Below are 22,942 nucleotides of genomic sequence, written 5' to 3'. Positions count from 1 at the left end.
TTGTTGTTGTCGTCGTCGTCCTCCTCCCCCCCGCCCCCGCCGCGATGGCAAGGCGGCTCGGAGGGATGCGAAGAGGAGAGCTGCGGGGGGAGGAGGCGGGGTGCTGAGCGCTCCGCTCGCCCCGCTGCTGCCGCCGCCGCCGCCGCTGCTGCTGCTGCTGCTGCTGCTGCTTTGTGTGTGTGTCCTGGATTCGGCTTTTTTTTTTTTCTTTTTTTTTTTTTCTTTTTTTTTTTTTTTTTTTTGGAGAAGGAGCTTGTGGCAGCCGCGCCGAGGAGAGGAAGAGGAGGAGTAGGAGGGAAGCCTTTTTAATTCATTTTCGACCCAAATTCTGCATTTCGAGCCTCTGCAGGCAGCCGGACTCGTGGTGGCGGCGGCGGTGTTGTTGTGGGTGGTGGTTGTGCGTGGGGTGTCCCCCCCACCCTCCCCGGCGGAGCGGGGAGCTGAGCCGCGGGGATCCCGCCGGGGCAGCCCCGTCCCCGCGCGGGGGGACGGCGGAGCTGTTGTTGTTTTGTAATAGGATTGTCTGGGTCGCGCCCCCCCCCCCCTTTCCCCTCCTTCCGCGGCCCTCCCAGTTTTTGTGTCTCTGTGTGTGTGCGTGTGTGCGGTGTTTGAAAATGGAGGTTGAAGATGCCGACTGCCAGCCCCGATGTGCCTCGTGTTTGCGGCTCCTGTGCACGATGTACCACCGCAGCCAGCGCTGAGGGGAGACGGCGGCGCCCCCCGCCCGCCGCCCCGAGCCCGCCCCGCCGCCCCGGAGACAGCGTCGCCCCGGGGCTTCCATGCCTTGTTGTTGTTGCCGTTAATACATCGTGAATATCTGTGTATTTTTGGTGTGGTTGCTCCGGAAGATCAACACCCAGGGACCTCAGCAACCCTCCGGTTTGCCGCTCCGAAGGGTCTTGTGGTTTTTTTTCTTGGTTTTTTTTTTCCCCCCCTCCTTCATTTCTTGAGGCAACGTGGATTTATTTACCCTGCCCCGCTTCTCCTCCGCCGCTCGTTATTTTTAGAGGACGGGGAGAGGAAAGAAACCGAACAATTTTGGACTTCTTTTTGCTTTGTTTTGTTTTCGGAAAGGGGGATTTTGTCCAATTAAAGAAAGAGGAATGAAGTCTGGCGCTGGAGGAGAGTCCCTCGCCGTCGTCTGGGGGTTCCTGCTCGTCTTCGCCGCACTTTGTCTGTGGCCAACAAATGGGGAAAGTGAGTACAGTGCGTGCCCGGGGGTGCGGCGAGGGACCCCGCGGTGAGGGAGCCCCCGAGTGAGGGGCTGCCGGGGAGGGGGCGAGGGCGGCGGCTGCCTGTGTGTGTCTGGGGGGGCGTGAGGGGGGTCCCTGCGTGTCTGTGTGTGTGTGTGTGTGTGTGTGTGAGGGGGGCTCCCTGTGCGTGTGTGTGTGTGGGTCCCTCTGTGAATGTGCGTGTGTGTGTTTATGTGGGTGTTGTGTGTGTGTATGGGGGGGGGGGGTCCCTGTAAGAATGTGCGTGAGTGGGCTGGTGATGGGGGGGCTCCCCGCGCGTGTGTGATGCGTGAGGGGCTGCCTGTGTTTGGGTGTGTGTGTGAGGGGGCTGCCGAGGGGGTTCCCTGTGTGTGTGTGTGTGTGTGTGAGGGGTTCCCCGTGTGTGTGAGGGGGTTCCCTGGGCGAGGGGCTCCCTCGCCGTGTTTGTGTGTGAGGGGCTTCCCTGCGTGCCTGGGCTCTATGCGAGGGGCTCCCCGTCCTTGGAGGGGGTGTGAGGGGTCCCTGTTCGTACCGGGGTCCGTGTGAGGGGCTCCCTGCCCGTGGGTGTGAGGGGGGCTCCCGGGGCTGCCCGCCGTTTCCCGCCGCGGCGCCGAGCGGGTCTCGCCCCTGCCCGCGGGGCTCTGCGTGTTTTCCTCCTGTTACGCGTCTGCTCCTCGAGCACGTTTAACAACCCGGGGCTGCGTGTCTCCCTCCCCGCCATGCCCGCCTTCCTTCCCCGGAGGCGGCCGCCGGGTTGTACGCACGGGTCGGCACCGCCGCAGCCCCGAGCCCGGCGCAGGGGGCCGTGCCCCTCCTTTGTGTCCCCCCGAGCGCGGGGCAGCGCTCAGGCGCCGCAGCCAGGGCTGCGAGCTGCGTAGTAAACACTCGCGGGCTGGGAAAGGACTCCGCTCGCTTTCCCCGCATAGAAGGAGCTTGATCTCTGTCAATATTTAGAGGCTGTGTGCAATAACCGGCCGTAGCGAGTGAGGAATTCCTGGAAATGAACGCCTTGCCTTTTATTGCCGCTTTACCGCCGAGGAGGGGTTTCACTCGCTGTTGCGCGGGGTGCGGAATTACGGCGGCATCCCGCAATCTAAAGGTCGCGGGCTGCCGTTCATTTTTTTTTTTTTTAAATAAATTAATTCGCACATTGGCGCTTTACGTTTGTGCGTAAATAAAAAAAAAAAGGTTTGATGGCCGAACGGGCTGCGATCTTAGGGGTGATGCATTTTTCTAAGCGGCCGTGTTTGCACCCAGCGCCGAGGTTCGGGCAGCGTGCGAGCCGCTTCCCCGGGAACACCGGGAGAACGTGGATCCGGGAACACCGGGAGAACGTGGATGGCGGTGCGGGGCCCGGGTCCCTCCTGCCGCGGATCCTCAGCCCAAAGCCGCGGCCGCCCGCCTCGCTCGGGAGCTGCCAGAGCCCCGACTTTGTTTTTGTGCGTTTCCAACCTGTGATTGTGTTGCAGTGCCCGCCCCTCTCGGGCGCAGGGGGAATCGAGGGGGCAGGGAGGGCTGCGCTGCCATTGATTACACTGCAATCATCGCCGGATTAATCCCGGGGCTGATCGGTTTTCTCCTGGTATGTCGGGCTCACGCTGGATTGAGGATCTCTTGCATGAAATTAGCCTTCCCTTGTTTCCTGGAGTATCTCTGTAGACGGAGAGATGGTAAATGTGCCTTGGAGCCCAACCATTTTAAACAGTGCTCCCTCTCCTTCAGCGTCTGCAGAAACAGGGATGTTCCTGTACTGCATCCTGATGCTTTAATTTCTTCTACCGTGTGTTTGTCAGTACACTCCTGGAGCTGTTGTGTGCCTCTCCCTTTCAGAAAGATACGCGTTGTTGGAGGGAAGGAACGAGGAGATCAAATTTCTCCATTTTAAATGTAAAGGGAAAGAATTTAGGTGGCAGAAGGGCTTTTCTGAAAGTCGTGGTTTCAGACTGAAAAGAAAGGGAAGTTCTTTGGATGCACTGACTGTGAGGCTAAGTACACAGAAAAAGATAAGTGAGCAAGAAGCACATAGGCCGAGCCTGTAATACATGTTGAGTAATAATTATGTTTTGTTAGGCAGTAAATGCCTGTTAACTCCTTGCAAATTAAGGCCCAGTTTAGGCTTTTGGGCCAGCTAAGTCTGGAGAGCTGCAGTCTTACTTCCATGAGTAGAACTTCTTGGCTAGCGCAGTTTTCAAGAGGGAAGATTAATCTTTAAGTTTAAAAACAAAACCCCCGTGCACTTTTGCAGGGAAGGGCTTACAAAGGATCCAGTAGCGTGGAGAAGCAGAACGGGAGGAGGAGGAGATCTGGTGCGTTCTTAAACTGCTAGGATACACACTTAGAGTTGTTTTCCTTGTCTTACCTGGTACAAAGTACCTTGAAATAAGAATGATCACCCTGCCCTGGCAATGAAGTGGTGCAGGAAGAGTATGTTAGGATTTTAGGTTGTAGTCCTCTGAAGTGTTTGTGGTTACCACTTACCTAAAATGAACATCCCGAATGAAATATCTTCTGAAGAAGATCCAGGCATTTAAATATAGGAAGATATGCTGAAAAACTTGTCTTAGTTGAATACTGCCTCTAATCGATTGTCTTTGTAGTTTACAGTTTAATAGCCTTTGTTTTCACGAGTTATTGCTGAAAGAATTTTGCTGTTAGGGGGAAAAATGATCTCCAGAGCAGATGTTTTACATCTCTTCATATTCTTCTCTCTCCCCACAATAGTGGAAGGAAGATTAATCTTAATTTTTATTTGTTTTTCATATATACTGTGTCATAGCTAAAAGGCACTTCCATTTTCGGTCAAACAAGCAAGGCATTCCTAAATAGGAATACAAAGGAGTTACAACAGGAGGGGAGAGACCCATCCCTTTAATGCTAAATTATATAAAATGTGTCTGTAGTTATGTGACAGAAACCTCTTTAAAATGCAGGTAGCTTCAGTGGAGAGCTTCTGATTCAGTAAAAGTAATTTTAAAATGCTGAGAATTTCCTGAGATTGTGTTAGAACGGCACCAAAATTGAATTGAGAAGACCTTTCATTAAGCTAGAGTTTGTGGTGCTGTACCCGTGCGTTTGATGTGTAAAGCTACAACTGTTGGAGGCTGTTTGATGCTGGGGGTGGGTTTAAGATGAGGCATAAACACGGGGTTTTCTTCCTTTTCTCCCTTGAGAACGACGGGGTTTTGATTTTCAGCCTTCTGTGTATTTACAGAGGGAATGTCTAGGAGGGAACGGGTTAAACGCTTGGAAGGAAAATAATAGTTTTAGGTGTGATAATACTTGAGATTGATGGATATCTTGATGGGTCTGCTCATGTCAGCGCCCGAGTTTTTGTTTGTCTATCCAGGCTGGATGTTGTGTTTCTGATAATGAACAGTGGCTCATGCTGATGCTTAATCTCTCTCCCAGGTTGCTCAGTAAAAGCCCTCATGACCTGCTGAGTGTCGGCATTACACACACACCTCGCTTTTGCATCAGCGTTTTCCTGCACGCCCAGTGGTTAGGGAATGTTGGGAATTGGATAATTCCTGCTGTAATTCAGGTTGTGAATAGAAAATGCCATAGGCCAGTAAGGGAATTGGCATCGGGGGGGGGGGGCGGGGGGTTCAGCAGAAAGGGGAGAGGAGGGGAGTGTGCAGGGAGTGATGGTGCCTGGAGTCCCGGGGAAGGAGAGTGAGCCAGGCAGTGCTTGGACTTTTTTTGGGTTGGGTTGGGTTGGACTTCTGGTTTGCAAACCAGAACTGGAGCAAAGGCTTGTGTGAGTCAGAAACTGAGAGGGTTAGGAAATGGAAGTGACTTAGCTAATATCAGACAAAATGTGTTGAATGTGAGGAAGCAGAGGGATGGGTGTGGAAAGAAGGTGTGTTGGAACTTTCAGTGTTGAACCAACGTTTGAGGGAGAAACACTGGGAGTTTCTGTGTGTGTAAAATGAAGGAAATTTAACTTAGTTCTTTATGTTCTGAGAAGTGAGGGAAGGAAGGGCCTGCAGAGAGCAAGAAGACAGATCAATTAGTTCAGCACAACAGAAGACATGATTTATTTGGTTTAATAGGGAAATTGCTCAGATGTGATCAACTACTGTGTTAATTTTTGTGTCAGCTTTTCCCTGATGTGTTGTTCCTCCGAACTAATTCTAGGGTATAGTTAAAACACACGCCAGTGATGCTGAAATTGTTTTCATCTTGAAAGATACATGCAAAGTCTAGTGTTAAAGAGCATCCACGTGATGATTTTTGAATCAGTCTTCATTGGTGAATAATTAATTTCTATCAGTATGTGTTACCATGGGAAAAGTTGTTTCAAATCCTGTTTAATTTTCTGCTAAACTGGCATTTACTAAGGAGATCTTGGAGGAGAATTTTTTTTTAAACATCTAACATTTAAAATTAAAATCCATTCCAGGGTTGAAACTATTAGCTTTAAAGGATAATTTCAGTTCATGTTTAACTAATGCTTTTTCTCTTCCCCAGTAACTTTTGTTTTCTTTTTACTCTGAGGTAGATTTTACCAGTGATCACTGGAACGATTATCTCAGTGAGAGCAGAAGAGGCAGTTTTGTTAAATGATTAATTATATTGTGTGTATATTCCAGCTGTGTGAATTGTGAGCTACCGCAAACTTCATTGTAGAGAAGTTTGTTTATGGTTCTGAACTTTGAGAGAGAGAGAGAGAGAGGCAATAATACATGCAGGAAACCTGTTTTTCTCACACTGGATGTTAACTTTGTGATCCCACACAGCAAACAACTTATCTAGCTCATCATCTGTAATGGCTCTAAAGTTCATAACTTAGAAAATGTGCTGAATTAAATTATTTTTAAGAAGTTAGGGTATTTATCTGAATTATCTGTAGTTAAATTAATAAACTTCATGACTGTTATTGTACTTGGAAAGCTGATGGCAACTTGCTGAAAAAGTTCATGAAACTTTGGTTTCTGAAATTAAATACATTCTTACTTGGATTTTAGTGTAAAGCTTTCACATTTGGAAATGCTTCCGGATGTTATCAAGTAGCAGCTGGTTTTTATTTATGTTTGAGTGCATGCACAGGAATGGATAAACTGCAGTTTATTATTGAAAACTATTGTGGATGCTAAATTTTAAAAAAAAGCTGCACTTTAAGTAATTGTCTCGGGAGTCTCATAATTAAAGTCGTTGCAGATTTGTAGTTGCAGTTTAATTTGGATCTTCCTGACAGAGCTGAGCTTTTAAGGTTTCTGGGCTTTGGTGCTAATGGAACGTGCTGCTTTTAAGAGTTTGTGTGCAGAAAGACTTTGGGAATGTACTGATGTGTTTGAAAGGTAGAAATACTGTTTTAGTATTTTGATCTATTTGACATGTGTAATTTTTCTATCACTGTAAATTGTATAGACAGCTGCTTTGTGTAGGTTAGTTGGATTAGTTTTTATGATTTATGAAAGCCACTTAAAAAAGAATAGTTTCGCTTTTTTTTTTTTTCTTTGTACAAAAGCAGAACTCAACAAACAGCAGTTGATGAAGACACATTGGTGGTTGTTAGCCAGTCTGTCTTGTGTGTGGTTTTTTTTTGGGCTGCTTTTTTTCCCTCTTAGCCAAGTCATGACAGGTACAATCTGGACTGATTTCTGGAGTACTATATTTGTCTTTTTTTGTGTCCAGAAATGTCTGAGACAAACTTTGAGGACCGGCAAACGATCAACAGCAACACACAGTGTTCATTCATGTGTTTCTGTGCTCTTCAAACAGAGCTGTACTGAGTCCTCAAACTCAAAGATAGACTCTGGTTCCTTTAGACAGGACTTGTTGGTTTTGCTCACTAAGTTTGATAACAGTTTGACTTATTAATTAATTAAGGAGATGCATTCTGACAAACCCGGGTGTGTTGTGAAGATTTAACTCACCCTTATCACTGAAAGTTTTGCTTTCTAACCTTTGCAAATGCAAAACATAAGCCATTCCCTTAGGATATCTCGCAAGACACCAATTAACTTCTTCAGTGTTGATATCTTCAGGAAGTTGCTGTTGTGGCACAAGATTGTTTAAAATGTGCTGAAAAGCAAAATTGTTGTTTCTTTATTTCCAGATTGATTTGCATATGACTCCTAAGCTTTAATGCCACAGAATTTTATTCATTTATTTTTTCAGGAATATCCAGACCAGTACATTTGCAGTTAGTCCGTTTCTTTCTTGGTAAACTTGATGGTATGAGCAGAAACAAACATCTGTATTTTTCAGTGACTTTCCAGATAATTTTTTCAATGAGACTGTTGTCTCTGACCTGTCTGAGGAGAAGGGATTTCACACCCCAATAAAGTACTAAGATTTATTCCTTTAGAGGACCAAATCCACTAGTAAATAATTGAGTAGAATATCAAATTTGCAGCAGCACAAAGTCACTTTAATATTAACTTAGGGCAGTAATTCCCGTGGTCACCTTGCTGAGCAGATTGGGATTTAAGACTTTGTTTCATTGTTGACTTTAAAACAGCGTAAATGATACAAATAAAATTTTTAAAGCAGAAAATAGTCATACTGCACGTGTATGTGCTTTACCATCATAGTTTATTAATTCAGTGTGTGTGTCCTGCTTTGGTGAATACTCGGTTTGTGAAGGTGTGTGTTTGGGGCAGGTCCTCTGGTCGAATGAGTTTGTTTGCCTGTGTTGCCAGCGAGGCAGAAGTTGCTGCAATAGCTCTGTGACCGGTCAGGGAATGTTATCTCCAACCCCTTATTGGTGCCATTACGTGCTGTAAAGATAGCTCTGTTTACTTGGAAGTGTGAGCATCAACTGATCAAAACACTTTCTCTTAACAGATGGGCTTTTTTTGGAGTTCTTTGTCGAGCATCCTTTCTGCCTGCGCTGGGAGCAGTGTCAGAAAGTGACAACATCAGCCAGATGCAGGAAATATTAAGAGTTTTTAATGACAGAGGCAAACTTTACACAAGTGGTTTTCCCCTGCTGTTGAATTGGTGATGGGTCATTTTTACCGACTGTTTCCTGCAGCTTTGTAGTTTTTTTCCTTTAATATGAACAATTTGCAAATTAGTACACTACTCATTTAAGTGATCTCCTTACACAATATTGTTCAAATAGCAGAGGGTTTGATTTGAGGCAGGAAAGAAGAATTTTTTGAAGTTCAGAATGCATGAAATGAATACATGCTGAAGTAGTCAAAGATCCCTTGTACTTTATCAGAGAGCAGTCTGCTTGAATGAAAGGTACTGTACCTGCTGTTAAGTTTATAAACTTGGTTTATACAGATTACTTTTTAAATTATTCATGATGCTACGTTACAAGTATATCTGACAGGTTTAAAATAAATGGCTTGATGGTAAGAGGGAGCATGCATAAATTAGAGCTGGGATAATGTGCTCTTTGAAGTATCTCTCCCATTTGTTACTACTGGAATACAGTAGGTAGCTGCAGCTGAGTGTGTGATTCTCAAGTGAGAGTACATCATTATCTTCAAACTGTGGTGTAGTGGCAGTTCTTATGTAAGACAGATGAGAGGAAGCGGCAGGGAGGACCAAGGTGCTCGCTTTGTTTTTAGTTACAGACATATTTCTGCTGAACCAGGGAGAGCATTTATGGGATGAAAAGTTGTGAGCGCAGCAGTTGAAAGGGTCTGCTGGTTGCTGCGTCTTGCTGAGGTTAGGGTGGCATCGCTCTGTTTTATTTACTCTTCTCTGTTAGCGTTGCTGTGGGTTTGTAAGGGGTGTTCTAGCAAGGTGCTTGCACTTAGTGGGTGCTTGTACTTAGCGGTGCCTGATTTGCCTATGGATCGTGGTGCTCGGCCGGAGAAGTCTTCCTGGGGTGTGTCCACGGGAGAAGTTTGCCAGAGCTGAGCCCTTGTGCTTGGAGAGCGTTATTGGTGGGGAAGGAGAATTCCAGATATCTTGGATGCAGAAACGGCTTCCCCAAACATAAATTGACTCAGTGCTGATTTTCCTGATTCTGTAGACAGGCAGCTCATTATATTTGAGAAGCAAACTCCTGAAGGAATTTATGGGATAGGGGAAAAAGCCCCCGTAATGATGTGTGATAGAGAAGTCATAAAAATGATCGCAGGTTTTTCAAAGTGAAAGGTCTTCTTGTAGACAGGGATAGTTCAACTCTTAAGCCTTAGTCAAAGGGATACAGCATTTTGGAGAAAGATCTGGTGACAGCTGCCCCTGGAAACTGTCTATAACCAACTTTCTACAAGAGAATTGGCTTGTGTTTGCAGGGAAGGGCTTTATCCCTGGTTCTCGCTGGGCTGGTTTCCTTATTATTTCCATTGGCTTCAATTTAGAGTTGTCTCCACATTTTGACCTTCTACAAGCAGTACTTTTTACTTTGCTGCTACTCTTCTCACATCCCATTGGGTCTGTCTGTGTGACAGTAGCCTTGAAAGGTTTGAAGAGTGCGCTCCATTCTTGTTGGGCAGGGAGTGTGGAACCAGCCCTGCTCCGTAGGAATGGACACGTGTTTGCTCAGCTCAGTTGACCTCAGAGTAACACTTGGCTGAAGTGTGAAGAGTTGAAATGGCAATGGAAATTCCTTGTTTACCCTGTCCCCGTGCTCTGCCAGAGCAGAAATTAGTTCTGCTGTGTTCTTCTTTTCTATTTTCTGGGATTTATGATGTGTAGTTAAGTTGTTGTCTTCCTTAGTCAAATTCCATGTGTCCCACTGGGGATTTGGTTTGTTCTCCAAAATACTGCTGGGTTTACATAGCATGTATTGGGTTTTTTAAGCTTTCAGGTGGTTCTACCTTTTTTTCAGCTGAGAATCAACTTTAGAGAGACTCAGCAGGGTGATGACAGAGACTTAAAGAGTTCAGAGTTCCAGTGGATAGAAGGGGGAGCCCTCTGGAATTGTGACAGAGCCTGACTTCCACTACTGGATTAGCTGTTACTTCCCTCTGGTTATTCTGAACCCCAGCAGGAGGAAGCAGCTTGTGATGCTGTACTGATTGCAGTTAACATCATCTTTCAGCTGGTTGCGGCTGAAGTCTTTGTCTTGTTGTTTGTTTGTGAGATGGATGTAAATTTATCGGTCCCTTGCACACTGTGTCTCCTGGGATGTGTGGAATGAGTGAATATCCAGGTGTTTTCAGAGATCCATGTGAATGACTGTTACTCTGTGCACTTTGCTCATCTTCCTCAGACCTGAGAGATGGGAGATTTGAGGCAGTTGAAGACTAGTAGGATGTATGACCACTTGTGTGTGGAGAAGGATGCGAAAAGTCAAAGGGTCTGTTGTTAGTCCTGTTGATTGTGCTCCCTGGATGTGGCGATTTTGTGTTATTAAGGGATGTTGGTGTTCCCTGTAGCTACGCCCTTGCTGGAGCTGGAGTCTCTGCAGTTGTCCCTGTAGAAAAGAGTAGCCATGGGATGTAAGAAAAGCAAATTTGTTTTTTCAAACTTGAGACTTGGCTTGGTTAGAGACTGACTTGAGCCTGCCAGGGTCCTGCCTGGGAGTAACTGAAGGTTTGTTTGTTTATTTTTTTGTGTGAGCACTAATAAAATATTTATATTTTTGTCACATTGGAGTAGGCTGACAATGTGGACAAATATTTTCATTGACACTATGTCTCAACAAGAGGCAGGACATACATATTGAATATTCAAATTCTGTTGTGAGGGTCTCTTTAAGATTCAGCCTTCGATCTTCTTAGGCAGGTTGTGGTTCTGAAGTGGCCAGTGAAGGAACAAAGGCCCTTCCAAGTCAGTGCAGTTGTTGTCCTGCAGAAATCAGGCACAGAGAAGTGCAGTGGAGTGTGTGTGGTGGAGGTTCTGGGCTGCAGCAGTGCACACATGAAACACATCTGTTTGTACACGGGCTGTGCAGCTCTTTGGGTAGTTCATTGTTTAAATAAACATGTTGCATTAGCTGTGAGGCTTCAGTGCCAAATGCCCACTGATGAGATGTGTGAGGGTTTTGTTGCTCCCAAGCCACACTGAGGAACACAACAGCTTTTATAATTCAACATGTTTGAGGAAGATTACAAAGAGAATTTGGGGTGGATCGCAATCAGCACTTCAAAAGCATCAGCTTTAGAGTAACTCCACTACAACACAGTGCTGCCCATGGAAAAACACTGTCATCTTAACAGATGCAGTGTTATTTTGGAGATTCCACTGTATAAATACATGGACTGTGGTTAAATTGTGATGGCAACAGATGCAATCTCAGTTCTCGATTCTTTCATCTCTTTAATATTTAAAAATACCCCACAAAGTAAAAAAAAAAACAAAACCCAACCAACATCAAGGCTGAAAATATTCCTTCTGTAAGTCACTGGTTCTGTACCTTTTGGGCCTGATAACATTTTGGGTACATCACTGCAGATGAGACTTGGAGAGAGTAAATGCTCATCTTTTTGAGAGAGCTGCAAATGCTGCTACTCACGACTTATTGTACCATTTGCATATGAATGGAATTATTCAGCTCTACTTAAGAAATGTCAGCGAGATTGAAGTTAGAGTTGGTTAACCTGGCAAAAAGATGTTTCCAGTGTTTTTCATGAAAGAAAGTGATAGTATGTAGACAAGAATTACACATTCCACTGGCTAAGCCAACAGTGTCTGAGGATTTTCTTGGTGTCTTTGTAGTTGATACCAGTGACTTTATTTTTAAATTTGTCTGTGATATATTGCAGTGTTGAGGAGCGAGAGAGTTGGAATGTGAGAATCAGATGCTGTATCATAGTTGTATTCACATTTGTTTTTCTTTCCAGATCTGTTTTTATTTAAATCCTGATTTGAAAAGCATACATTCAGAGCAAGAGTCGTCTTTTTAACGAAGAGCAAATAAAGCGTAGCAAGAGGTTACCAGTGCACTCACCTTTATCCGTCCACTAGTTGGATAGAAAAGCCTCAAGTTAAAGACTGTAATTTTAAATTCTGGATTTTAAAAGGAACCAGATAATTTGTGTGAGCATTGGTAGTCATGCATGCTAAAATAGGGAGTGATCACATCTCGTGCTTCAGGAGCTGCCAGTATTGAAGGGTTGGGAAGAAATTGTATTCCTCCTCCGGCTGTCTGTATTTCCCTCCCCATTTGTAAAATACAGAAAGTGCAGTCCTTGGGGGGTGGTTAAAGGCTTAGTTTCTGCAGCAGGGACGTGACTTGGGATGCTCGTGTGGCTCTGTCATCCAGGTGACAGCACTTTCCCTGGGAAGCTGCTCCTTGCCAGGCGTTGGATGACTGTACTCTGAACAGAAGTGTGAGGATGGGGGTGTTGGCATCAGCTGACTGATAAGGAGATAGTATATTACACTAAAAATACACCCAGATCTTCACAGGCAACTGTGAACATTACCTGGTGTCATGTGCAGCAAGAATGAAACAAAAGTTGAGGTGGGTTGAGCGTGGCTTGGCCTCGCTGTGAGGATGTGCTGGGACGATCTCTGTTCATTCCATGGAATTTCTCTTTCTTCTCCAGGAGCAGCTGCTCACCGAAGTGTGCAGCTATTTCTTGCTTGTTGCAGGTGTGGCCACAGCCCTTGATCACTGCAGGACCAAAACACTGCTCTGAGCTCAGCGTGACTCTCCCTGCTCCCAGTGTCTCATGCCTCGAGTTTGTGTTTGATGCTCCTGCAGCTTCTCCCAGAGCTGCTGACATGGGAGGAGGTGAATCCTGTTTAATGGGGACAAGGGGAGAGCAGAGGGGCTGAGGATGTAATTGTCATGTCATGTTTACTGATTTTTGCAGGGGGCGGGAGGGATGCTCCATTTAGGATGTCTGCACACCCTGATTGTCTGCATTCCCCTCTGTTCTCATGGAAGTGAGAGGCCAAGGGGATGGAATCCTGTGGCTTTGCAACCTTGTGGTGAAAATATTCTGAATTTTGGTCCAATTTGTCCTTCAAAGTTTATTTCTTCCTCATTATGAAGGCCTCAGAGCACTACTAGTATGTATTTTTTTTTCTTCTATTGAGATGGAGTAAATGGTTTTCATAGTGACTTATAATAGCAAACAGGAAGAGCTCACTCTGAATATACAGTTTGAATCTCCTTTTGCGTATTTTTAGTTGGATTTTTTTAATGACTGACAGCTGTTAGAACTCTGATTCACAACCAACCATTTTTGAAAGTACAGACCTTTTTGCTAGTGAATAGCAATGTGTTTCTACAAATTCATGTAAATAATTAGATGCCTTGGATGCATTGGCTCAGATCCTTAATTTTCACATTTTTAAGTGACAAAATGGCAAATGATGCATTTTCTGGTAGATTACTTCTCATTTGTGTTTTTTTTTTTTTTTTTTTAGTTGGATGTAAAATGGAATTTTAATTGAAATGCAGAAGATCTGGGTTTTGAGATTTAATTAAAACTCCAAGTGTGAAGGAGAGGCATGATTAAAAAAAAATAAACAGAAAAAATAGTTTGTCATTGTTTCTCAAAAGTTTAGAGTTCACAGATCTTGCCCACTGACTGTTTCACAGGTTTCTATGCAGGAGTCCTTTTTAATTTGGGATTAAGAGCTCATTGAATTGAACCATTGGAGAAAACTGAAATGAGGCACTGCAGAAGTAGCTGTTGAAGGTAAAAGCTCTCTGAGCATTTCATCAAAGAGTGGCTTCAAGAGAGCACTGAACAGCAAATTCACCAGTCCCAGCTTTTTTTTTGGTGTAAATTATATGCTTACTATTTTTATTTTATTTAAATTACAGTAGGCATTTGCCCTAATATATGCTGTTACAATTTCATGTTAGATTTGTAATTAAGTTTATTTTTAGAAGAATGCATGTAAGTGGTTTATATAAAATGATTTTCTATTTTTGTAAATGAAATAATTGTTTTTTATTGACTTTCGATTTCATGCAAATGTGAGGGTTTTTTTTTTTTGGCTTGAAGGTTGTGTAAGCAGAAAGAAATTAATGATTTGAGAGTATTTTCATAATACGAAGAATAGAAGATTGGTTGTCAGTAGCTGGCGACACTGATAGGCAGAGTTAACTCTTATTCAGACATGTGCAAATTGAGCGATGGATGTGTGTTAGAGGATGTCGTACAGTTGGTTTATATAACAAATTTTCCTATTGATTATTTTTCCTCGTTGAGTGGAGAAAGACAAATTGTGAGTGCATTTGGGATCTGACGCAAAATGGCCAGAATGTCGCAATCCCGAAAATGTCGCAATCCGGGGCAAATCTGATGGACAAGGGAGTGTTAATTGTGAGTGAGCCAGATTTGCTATTTTTAATTTGGCCTCGCTATCACGTCTCTTCACAGATGAATTCGAAGGCTACAGGGAGTTGAATGATGAGTCACTATTGAGTTAGTAAAATCACAATTGATCTCCATTTCCTGTTGATTCCAAAATTACTGGAGTGTGAAAGCCGAGAGTGACTGATCACTTCTTGGAGGGGAGTTTGAGGCTGGAATGTGGAAGTGACTCTCTCTGAAGTAACTCAACGCTGCCCTGGGTGTCGGGACAGGGGTGTCTGCAGTGAGAACAGGTGTGTGTGTGATGGTCTGGCCGGCTGAGTTACCTCCGAGGAATGATAATCCGCGCACTAAAATACGCTCGCCCCGCAGCAAGGTGGGGGGAAGAGGTGTCTTAAGTGGCTAAGGATAGAAGCTGAAGATTAAAGTTTTCATTAGTCTCCTCTACTGGAGGTCTTTCTAACTGACCTGTGTTTCTGTTGCTTGGCTCAGACCGTTCTGCTCTGAAATCCCCGTGCTCCCAGTGCTGTTTGCTGTGGCAGTGCCCTGCTGCTGTGCAGCGAGGCACAGTGGCAGAGGAGGGGATGCAGGGGCAGCCGCGGGGTGGGACACAGAACATTTTGTGTGTCTGTTGTTTGCAGTTACCTTTTGATGAATGGCAAATTGTCTGTCATTCTGCAACTTTGTTATTTTCTTGTGGTGGAAATGCTCTTTTGATAGATACTAATTAGAAACACTCTGGTAACTGTGCAGGTAAGATTTAAATTTTCTTTTTTTCCTTCCTAGATTTTACTGTTAGCAGAACCTTTTTTTTTTTTTTTTCTGGTTAGGAACTATTAAGTCACATTACTAGACTCTGCCCACGTTGCATATGTGAGAGTAAATTCTGCTGAAAGGGGATTTGTTGGAAGAAATTAAAGGGAGGATGTACACTGTTCTGAGTTACACTGGAAGCAAGCTATAAAGAAGCCTTGAAGTATCGCTTCAGGAAGAGAGAACTTAGTGTAGTTCCCTGGAAGACTAGGAGGAGGTGGGAAGGATGCTCCTCTGCTGCATTCCTCACAAAATTCTGATTTTAAAGAATTTTTTAGAAGGGATATTCTCAAAGGGGAAATAACAACCTGTGTTCTGCCTAACGACTTTTCAGATGGTCTTTGAACCTTTGAGACTTGTCCTGGCTGTACACTCTGATAGACTGTGAGAACAGAAATAAAGAACCAAGAGAAGAAGAAATCTATACCTTTTCCTTGGAAAGCATGTACAAGTTTTCCCCAGTGTTGCCTTAATTAAGATCGTAGAAAACTGGGAATGGGGGAGAAAGAGATGGCTGATGCTGCTGTCTGAGAAGAGCTCAGCTTTCGAATTTGTAAACAAAAGTGGAAAAAAAAATCCTGCCGGCTTCCTGACAGGCAGGGTGTGCGGTTTTCAGTCAGAGGAGCTGATTCAGTTGGTCTGGCTTTTGCAAAGGAACAACGAGAGGAATAAATTGCTCTGAGAGGGTGTAAAGAACTTTCCTTTCCTCTAGAAAAAGTTGAGCAAACAGGGAGCACTGAGTTGCGTGGTTGAAATTTGGTGAGGCGTGGAAAGGACACTGGTTTTCAGCAAAGTATGATGTTTGTTCAGGGTGTTGTGAATTCAGGAGTAAGAGTTGCCACACTTTATAGACACCTCTCAGTCGTACTGAGGTTTAAAGGAGCTTCAAGAAGCTTTATGAGGAGCGATCTTGGCACTTCTCAATGCAGAGAATCTTCAAATACTTACAGCCATACCTTGATACCTTATATCTTGTCTTGTCCGATCTCTGTTGATGTGCCCCACTACAAGAGCACTTTGTTAAGACCAATTAAACGTATAATATTTTTATAATACTTGTGTTTTGGAAAAATCAATATGACCAGTTTCCCTTTGAAATGACAAGAAGCCTGTTGTGCTGACAGGGTAGAACGCATTAGGAAGTGGTGCTCTGTATCCTCTCAAGAGTAATGCGCTCTTGTTTTCTCTTAATCAGCAGGATGTTCTCCTGTATGTCAGATGTCTTAGTTGGTTTTGTGATCTCTATCAGAGAAGAGTGAGGGGGGAAAATGTCAGAGGAACAGAACAGGTTTAAAAGCTTTATAGCAGAGAAAGCCTGCAGCCCTGTTTAAGTAAAAGTGGTAATCACCACCTTAGGGTTGGACACTTTGTGTTTATGTTTGTGCTTTAAACAATAAATAAAAGAACAACTTACCCTTCAGAAGAACATAATGCGTAGCCTGTTGAAATACTCTGGAGCATAAGGGATATAATTAACCCCTTTCCCTTTAGCATGGTTGTGTTTCAGAAGTGAGATGTCTAACACGTTGTTTGCCAGTTCACTGAAGTAAGGATTTTTCACGTTGATTGTCTGAAAATCAGACCTCTTCTTCCTCCCTCCATTGCCTTTCCCTCCTTCCTTATTTTCTGAGCTGCAGTTTCCAAATTTGTAATAGGTCTGGTAGTGGTTGCCTTTTTTTTTTTTTTTTTTTTAAACTTAAAAGTAGCCATTGAGAGAGAAAGCTTATTTCCCATCAATCTTGCTCAAGGCTGTAGAGAATAGATCTTGGAAGTTCAGGCACTTGTCCAGGGTTTCCAGAGGAATTTTTAAGAGATGCTTTTGATGCAGTGAAGGAAGGGCAAAGACTTGAAAGGACTGACAGCACAACTAGGATTTGGCTCAATGCATGAACGAAACCTCTTCCTGTGATCCTTGAATATTTTGCTTTACTGATCAGGTCTTGGGTAGCACAAATCAATTCTGAACTGTTCCCTCAGATAGTTTTGGTCTGAACTGTTCCCTCAGATAGTTATGGTATGATTCAGTGAAAATGAGCTGAAAGGAGACAGAACCTGAAATGCTTCCAACTCGTTTTTTCCCATCTCGACTCTCCTTGAAGTACGTGAATTAGTGTGAGAAAGTGTCTGTAGCTCCCACCGGGTCAAATGGAGGTTGAGATAAAAATACTCCTCTCTGTGTGTATTGTAATATTGATCGTCGTGTGGTAAATAATTCCTTGGCAGCAGGATTGCCAAGTCTGATGTTTTACACTTCATTTGTGAGTTCTGGTGCAGTCTTGCTTCTGGCTGTGTGCTCAGACCTGCTTTTTGTTCTTTGATGGATATCTGCTTCATTACTTCCTTTTGACCAGCCTTTCCTTTCTGATAAACCGTCAGCCTTTGGATTGGTTTAGCTGCCTGGAGCTCACTGGGTCTGTTAGTCACAGCTACTCTCTTTTTGTTGTGACAGTTTAATAAATTAACGGTCTCCGTGATGACCCATTCGCGGTTCTCACCTCTCCCGGCATGGCTGAGCACCAATTGACACCAAAACAAAGATTGCTTCCCGGTCTCTTTCTTTGAATTTCTTTGTTTTTATCTGTTCCATTGTCCGCGTCTTTACACAGTGTTACCCAACACAGTCATTCCTGTCACTAAGGGATCTCCTTCTTTGGGCACTCATGTTTTCCGAAGAGGACTAGGAAGTTTTCTGTTAAAGGCAGTGCGGTCCTTTCACAGATCTGGGGGCGGTTCCGAGTTCAGGACTTTGTCTGTGTCCTAAATTGCTGGTTAAACTGTGGAGACCGAGTCCTGGTTTCTGACTCTGAAGCTGAATGAAGCTGGCATGTGGTAAAGCAAAGCACTGTCGGCTCAGATGTGTTTTCTTAACATGGAACCAACTAGCCTTGCACAAATACCGTGGTTTCCTTTCCCAACAGCGGAGCGGGGCCGGCCGAGCTGTCAGACGGGTGAGGCGAGGCCCGAGGCTGTCCCTCACCTCTGCTCCCGCACCAGGTCACCTTCAAGCTGGCAGCTGGAAAGGAGGGTGTTCTTGCCCAAATCCTTTTAACCTGGGCTTTCCCCCCCCTTCTGTTGCTTTGTGTTTTTCTTTCTCTGGCCTGCTTTAAAGCTTGGATGTGGATGTGGCACTGTTACCCAGCACGGCTGTGCCGCCGAACACCCGCCCCGGCAGCGTCGTTTGTGTTGGCAGGAGCTGTGTGGCTGATGGGGCTTCATGTTGTTTGGGCAGGGAAATCATAACTACAGGCAGAAGAACGCCTTTTTTTGGGGTGGCTGTAGTGGCACAGTGGAGATTAGATTCTTCTTCTATCTCCCGGATTGGCAGCTGGTTTTGCTGCTGATGATGGTGGGGAAGGATGTGGGGTGCTATATTTAGTTGTGGGATTTCAGAGCTTGGAGAAACCTCCCTTGTGTCTGAGGGAAACAGTCTCACCAAAATGTCTTTGAATGTAGTCTGGATCCGGAGAGAGGTTTGCTTTGATGCAATCGTGTAGCCTAATTCTGAAGTCTTGTGAGCAGCTTCTGCCTGTGTGTTGGTTTCATTCTCATCAGGAGATGTTCAGAATTATTTTTTTGGGTGGTCCTTCTGTTCGAGAGATGGCAGCTCTTGAGATCAGCTAATATTTTTTTTTGTCTGTCTTGCAGAATGTAAAAAGTGTCTGTGTTGTTATCACGATAAAAGGGTTTCTGAATGCAATGAAACGAAAGGATACATCACTTAGGTTTATATATTTAGGAGTGTATTACAGGATTCTTGTGGTTTCTCTTGCTTCCCTTTGTCTAGTTCCTCCTTTTATTTGTTGCAGTGGATAAAGTTCACTGTTCAATTTTTAATCTGAGTTCTCTAAGGAAAGATTTCTTGTCACAGGTTAATTGTAAATATGTTTCTGTAATAATTTAAATATTAAGTAGTATACAATTTGTTAATAATTTGCTGAAGAAACACACCCGCTCACAGGCTGAGGTTCCAGGTGTTCTAGTGCTAAACCCCCTTTTGACAGCAGCTGTCCAGGGAGCTCCACAGTTCCTCCAGGGAAGATATTTTTATTTTAATTCCATCGACCAGGTCATGGCAGTTAAGTTCTATTGCAGTTAAGGAAATTTGAGTCTAAAAACTTCTAGTGTATCGTGTCCCCCTTGCCTAAGATGAAAATTGATTTTTGAGAGGATGAGATCTTTTAAGATAATAATCTTTCCAAAAATCGTGCATTTCAAGAATCAGTTCAGGTTAAACCTAGAAAAGCATGTTTAGATCCACTTTTTCCTGGTGAATACAACAAGCTAATTTTAAAGATGACTTTAAAGTTGTGTGCCTGAGTTAAAATCTCATTTTGTGTACATTGCTCTGTAGATATCCACAAAACAAAGCAAAACTTTCACTGGGTTGTTTTTCTCTCCTTGATGTTAAACATCTTTTCTGACTCAAATTTCTTCTAATTTCTTATGTTTTCTTCTTCATGACCAGAACAAATAGTGAAATACTATCAGGGAGCTGGCTACAGTCAGGTTAAGTGTTTGTTCTTCATTTATGCCTTCAGGTAGGAGAGGAGTATGTGTACAGGGTAAAAAAGTGGTGAGCACTGAGCTCTCTGTTTTGGTCTTGCCTTGATTTACCTTCTGGAATAAATCTGTGCTGCTGCAGATCCCAGTGAGGGGTGGTTCCTGAAGTTGGGAGTGTCTAGAGCAGCATCCAGGTTTGATATTGCTGCTTTGTTTGTCCTAGCCCCATCTCCTGTAACTTCCTGCATCCTCTTCCCCCCAGAGTCTTGCAACACCCTTATTGCGACACTCTTCCCCCCAGTTTTGGCTGAGAAGGTGGGTGGAGGAGGTAATCCCTGATGAGGAGCTGCTGAATGAGAGGTGCCATGGATTTATTTGTCTCACCACTGCTTTCTCATGGGGGAATTTGTTAGAAATGCATCAGGGTAACCTGCTGCACCCCAGGCTCTCCAGAACCACCCACCAGAGGGTGAACAGTGATTCTCCTGCTTGCTCTGCCATTCCAGTGCTCTTCTGATAAAAGTGGATATGGTGACAGGAATCGCAGTTGCCAGGCAATAGAGCTCAGCAGAGCCTGGCTGGTTAAATACCCGAACTGTTCTGCTCACCAGAATTGCAGCATCGTGCATCACCCACAGTGCTTCTAGGCAGTGTCTAAAAACTGCGTATGAGGTTGGAAATCCAATGTCTTGGGCAGTATGTAAATGTAAAATAGAAAAGTCACCTTGGATGTAAGTGTGGAAGGCGGATGGAAGTAAACCACTGTTGGCTCTTTTTAACAAGCTTTATATATTTAGGTTATTTTTTACTTTTACTGTTTTACAGTAAGCTTCAATCAATTGCTGATGAGAACATCTGCATAGATACACTGAAAATCTTATACTCAAGTTTTTCTTGTATTTTCAGAGAAATGAAACTCCTGGAGTTCCAGTGGTTGACTGTGCCTAAAGAGCTCTGCTTTCCCATGCTTAACCCTGTTTATCTGGTAGCTTTTCACCTGTGTGCATTAAGGATGTTTTGTTTGAGGAGAGACTTATCTTGAGCGGTATCACAGAGGTGTTTGGTTCTCTTTTTCCATGGTTATTGTGCTGTGATGCCTCTGAGACAATTAATACCGTGTGAACGCTGCCCTCGTGGTGCGAAGGACACTTCCCTTGGGCTGTGCTTGTGATACTAAAAGTGAGTCAGAAGCATCCAATTCATCAGAAAAGTGAGTTCACTAAGAACTCCTAGTGTAGCTATTTTGGTTTACATTTGCCTTAAACTGTGTTCTGGTCCAAGTGTTTTTGGTTGATAAGGCCTGAACTACGTTACCTCGTCTCTGGCGCCAGCCCACGTATTTTACCTTGTATTTGGAGAGGAAGGTTCTTTTTTCAATCTGGTTAGCTCATGGCTGGAAAGCCCCACAGCACCTGCATATATGTAATTTAATGCCTTTAAAGCTCTTTTTGGGGATTGCAAGTTGGTCATATTTTAACTGCCTTGAGAGAGCAGGTTACAGCATGACCTATGTGATTTTTAAACTGTGTAGCTGCCATGTGAAGGGAGGGGTGGGAGAGCTCCCTATTCTGTTAAATGAGGTTTGATAGCATTAACGTTTTCTTCTGTTCAGTTGGATCATTTTTTATTTTTTTAGCACCATGTTAAATTTCTGTTTTGGTGGAAATACGGGACTAATGGAAGTCTTAGTTCACTTTGTTAAAACAGAAACATTGCTGTGGAAGGCCAGAGAATGTGGGATTTCTGTGTTTGATTGCTTAAGAGCTGGTTAGCACAGCATAGTAGGGCCCTGTGTTGCATATTGTTAAGAGTAATTGCATCAGACTGGTAATTTTTCTGTGGATCTATGACTCACTATTAAATCCTTTGCTGACCATTATGGATGCAATTGTGTGTTATGATACTGTTTTGTCAGTTGGCTTCTAATGAAGCCTGAATGATCTGGCCTGATTAGCCCGTCGTTTTTGAAAAATAATAATCCAAAAAAAATTCCCCAGGAGCTTTTAAAGAGGGACAGCTTTCCTAGATTACTGCAGGGTGGCAGGCAGCTAAGAGCATGGTAAAGTCTTCCTAAATGTGAGTTGCTGAGCCCAGCCACATGATGAATTTCCATTCTGGAAGGATTTGGCTGCTTATCCCAGCTACCTAAGTGTATATCCCATAGGTTTTTGTCAGCCAGTTGCTGAGTCACTTGGATGTGCAGACAACTGTTTTAAAAACAAATAAATAAAATCATGCACACAACTTTTTTTTTTTTTTTAAAGGTGGAAAGAACAGTCCCCAGGAGAGACAATTTTTGCTAAGCTCTATTGTCATCACAGATTGTGAAACATAAATTCAGTGTTATAAACAGCTTGTAATTCCAATCTTCCATTTTTGCTTTAGCAGGCATTAGACTGAAGCTGCTGGCATTGGGTTTAAACGTTATTAGCACCATTAAAAAAACGTTTTACTCTCATAGTTATTGATCATAATGTGCCACCTACTCACTTGTATGTTACATATTTTGTGTGGAATGGCACGTGCTCGTTTTGTGGTGCTGTCAGGGAAGTTACAGTGTGGGATAGGAAAAAGTGCCGAGGTTTGAAGGCTGTCTCCTGTGAGGAGGGGGCTCATCTTTAGTGGTTTAGGCATTACCTGCTTTCTTCTGCAGTTTTATTTTTGTTGTTTAACAATTTTCTCACAAACTCAGCCAGGCTGTGACTCTGCAGTGTTGCAGGGAATTATCCTAGAGTTGCATTTAGCTGGTGCTTGTAAACAGCTTTCCTTTGCCTAAAATGCAGCTTGTCAGAGGTTAGAGTATTTAGCTACAGCCACGGTAAGGTTCAAACAATGGCTTTCAGCGTTTGACACCTACGGGGTGTTAATGGGTGAGGAATTTGATGGTGAGGTTCATCCTCGACTTAGCTCTTCTTTTCTTCTTTGGCAGAGAATCTTGCAGGCATTGCCCATAACCTGGGCACCAGAGATCAGGGTTAAAAGTTTGGTGCTTCTTTTCCTGGCTTTGATAGCTGGGGGTTCTGGGCTGGATGTTATTCTCCTTCCATTCCTGCCCTGTGCCCCCTCGAGGATGAGCAGGAATCCATGCCAGCCGAGCCACTGATGTGCTATTTCAGCAGCAGGAGGTAATGGATGTGGCTTCACAGGAACCCCTGAGGGATGTGGTGTGTCAGAGCAGTCTTGGTCAGAGAGGATTAATTTGGGGATGACTTGTCATGAGGATGCTTTCACATGAGCTGGGCTAATTCTAGACCTCCTTGCTCTGGTGAGCTGTGTAGAGAAGGC

General features: G+C 44.0%; 1 protein-coding gene across 1 annotated transcript in view; it reads left to right on the top strand.

Annotated features, from left to right (window-relative positions):
- The first annotated feature begins 942 nt into the window (after window positions 1–942).
- Window positions 943–22,942, top strand: part of IGF1R (insulin like growth factor 1 receptor) — a 177,861-nt gene continuing 155,861 nt past the window's right edge. The window contains exon 1 of the mRNA XM_066196642.1: window positions 943–1,197. Within this exon, the coding sequence (XP_066052739.1) occupies window positions 1,104–1,197 (94 nt within the window). The 5' untranslated portion in view covers window positions 943–1,103. The remainder of the gene's footprint in view (window positions 1,198–22,942) is intronic.

The sequence above is a fragment of the Chamaea fasciata genome, unplaced genomic scaffold, assembly GCF_029207755.1.
Source record: "Chamaea fasciata isolate MVZ Bird 193981 ecotype frontalis unplaced genomic scaffold, bChaFas1.0.hap1 SCAF_14, whole genome shotgun sequence".
Classification (NCBI taxonomy): domain Eukaryota; kingdom Metazoa; phylum Chordata; class Aves; order Passeriformes; family Sylviidae; genus Chamaea; species Chamaea fasciata.
The sequence above is the reverse complement of the archived record's forward strand: the minus strand, read 5'-3'. Positions and strand labels throughout refer to the sequence as shown.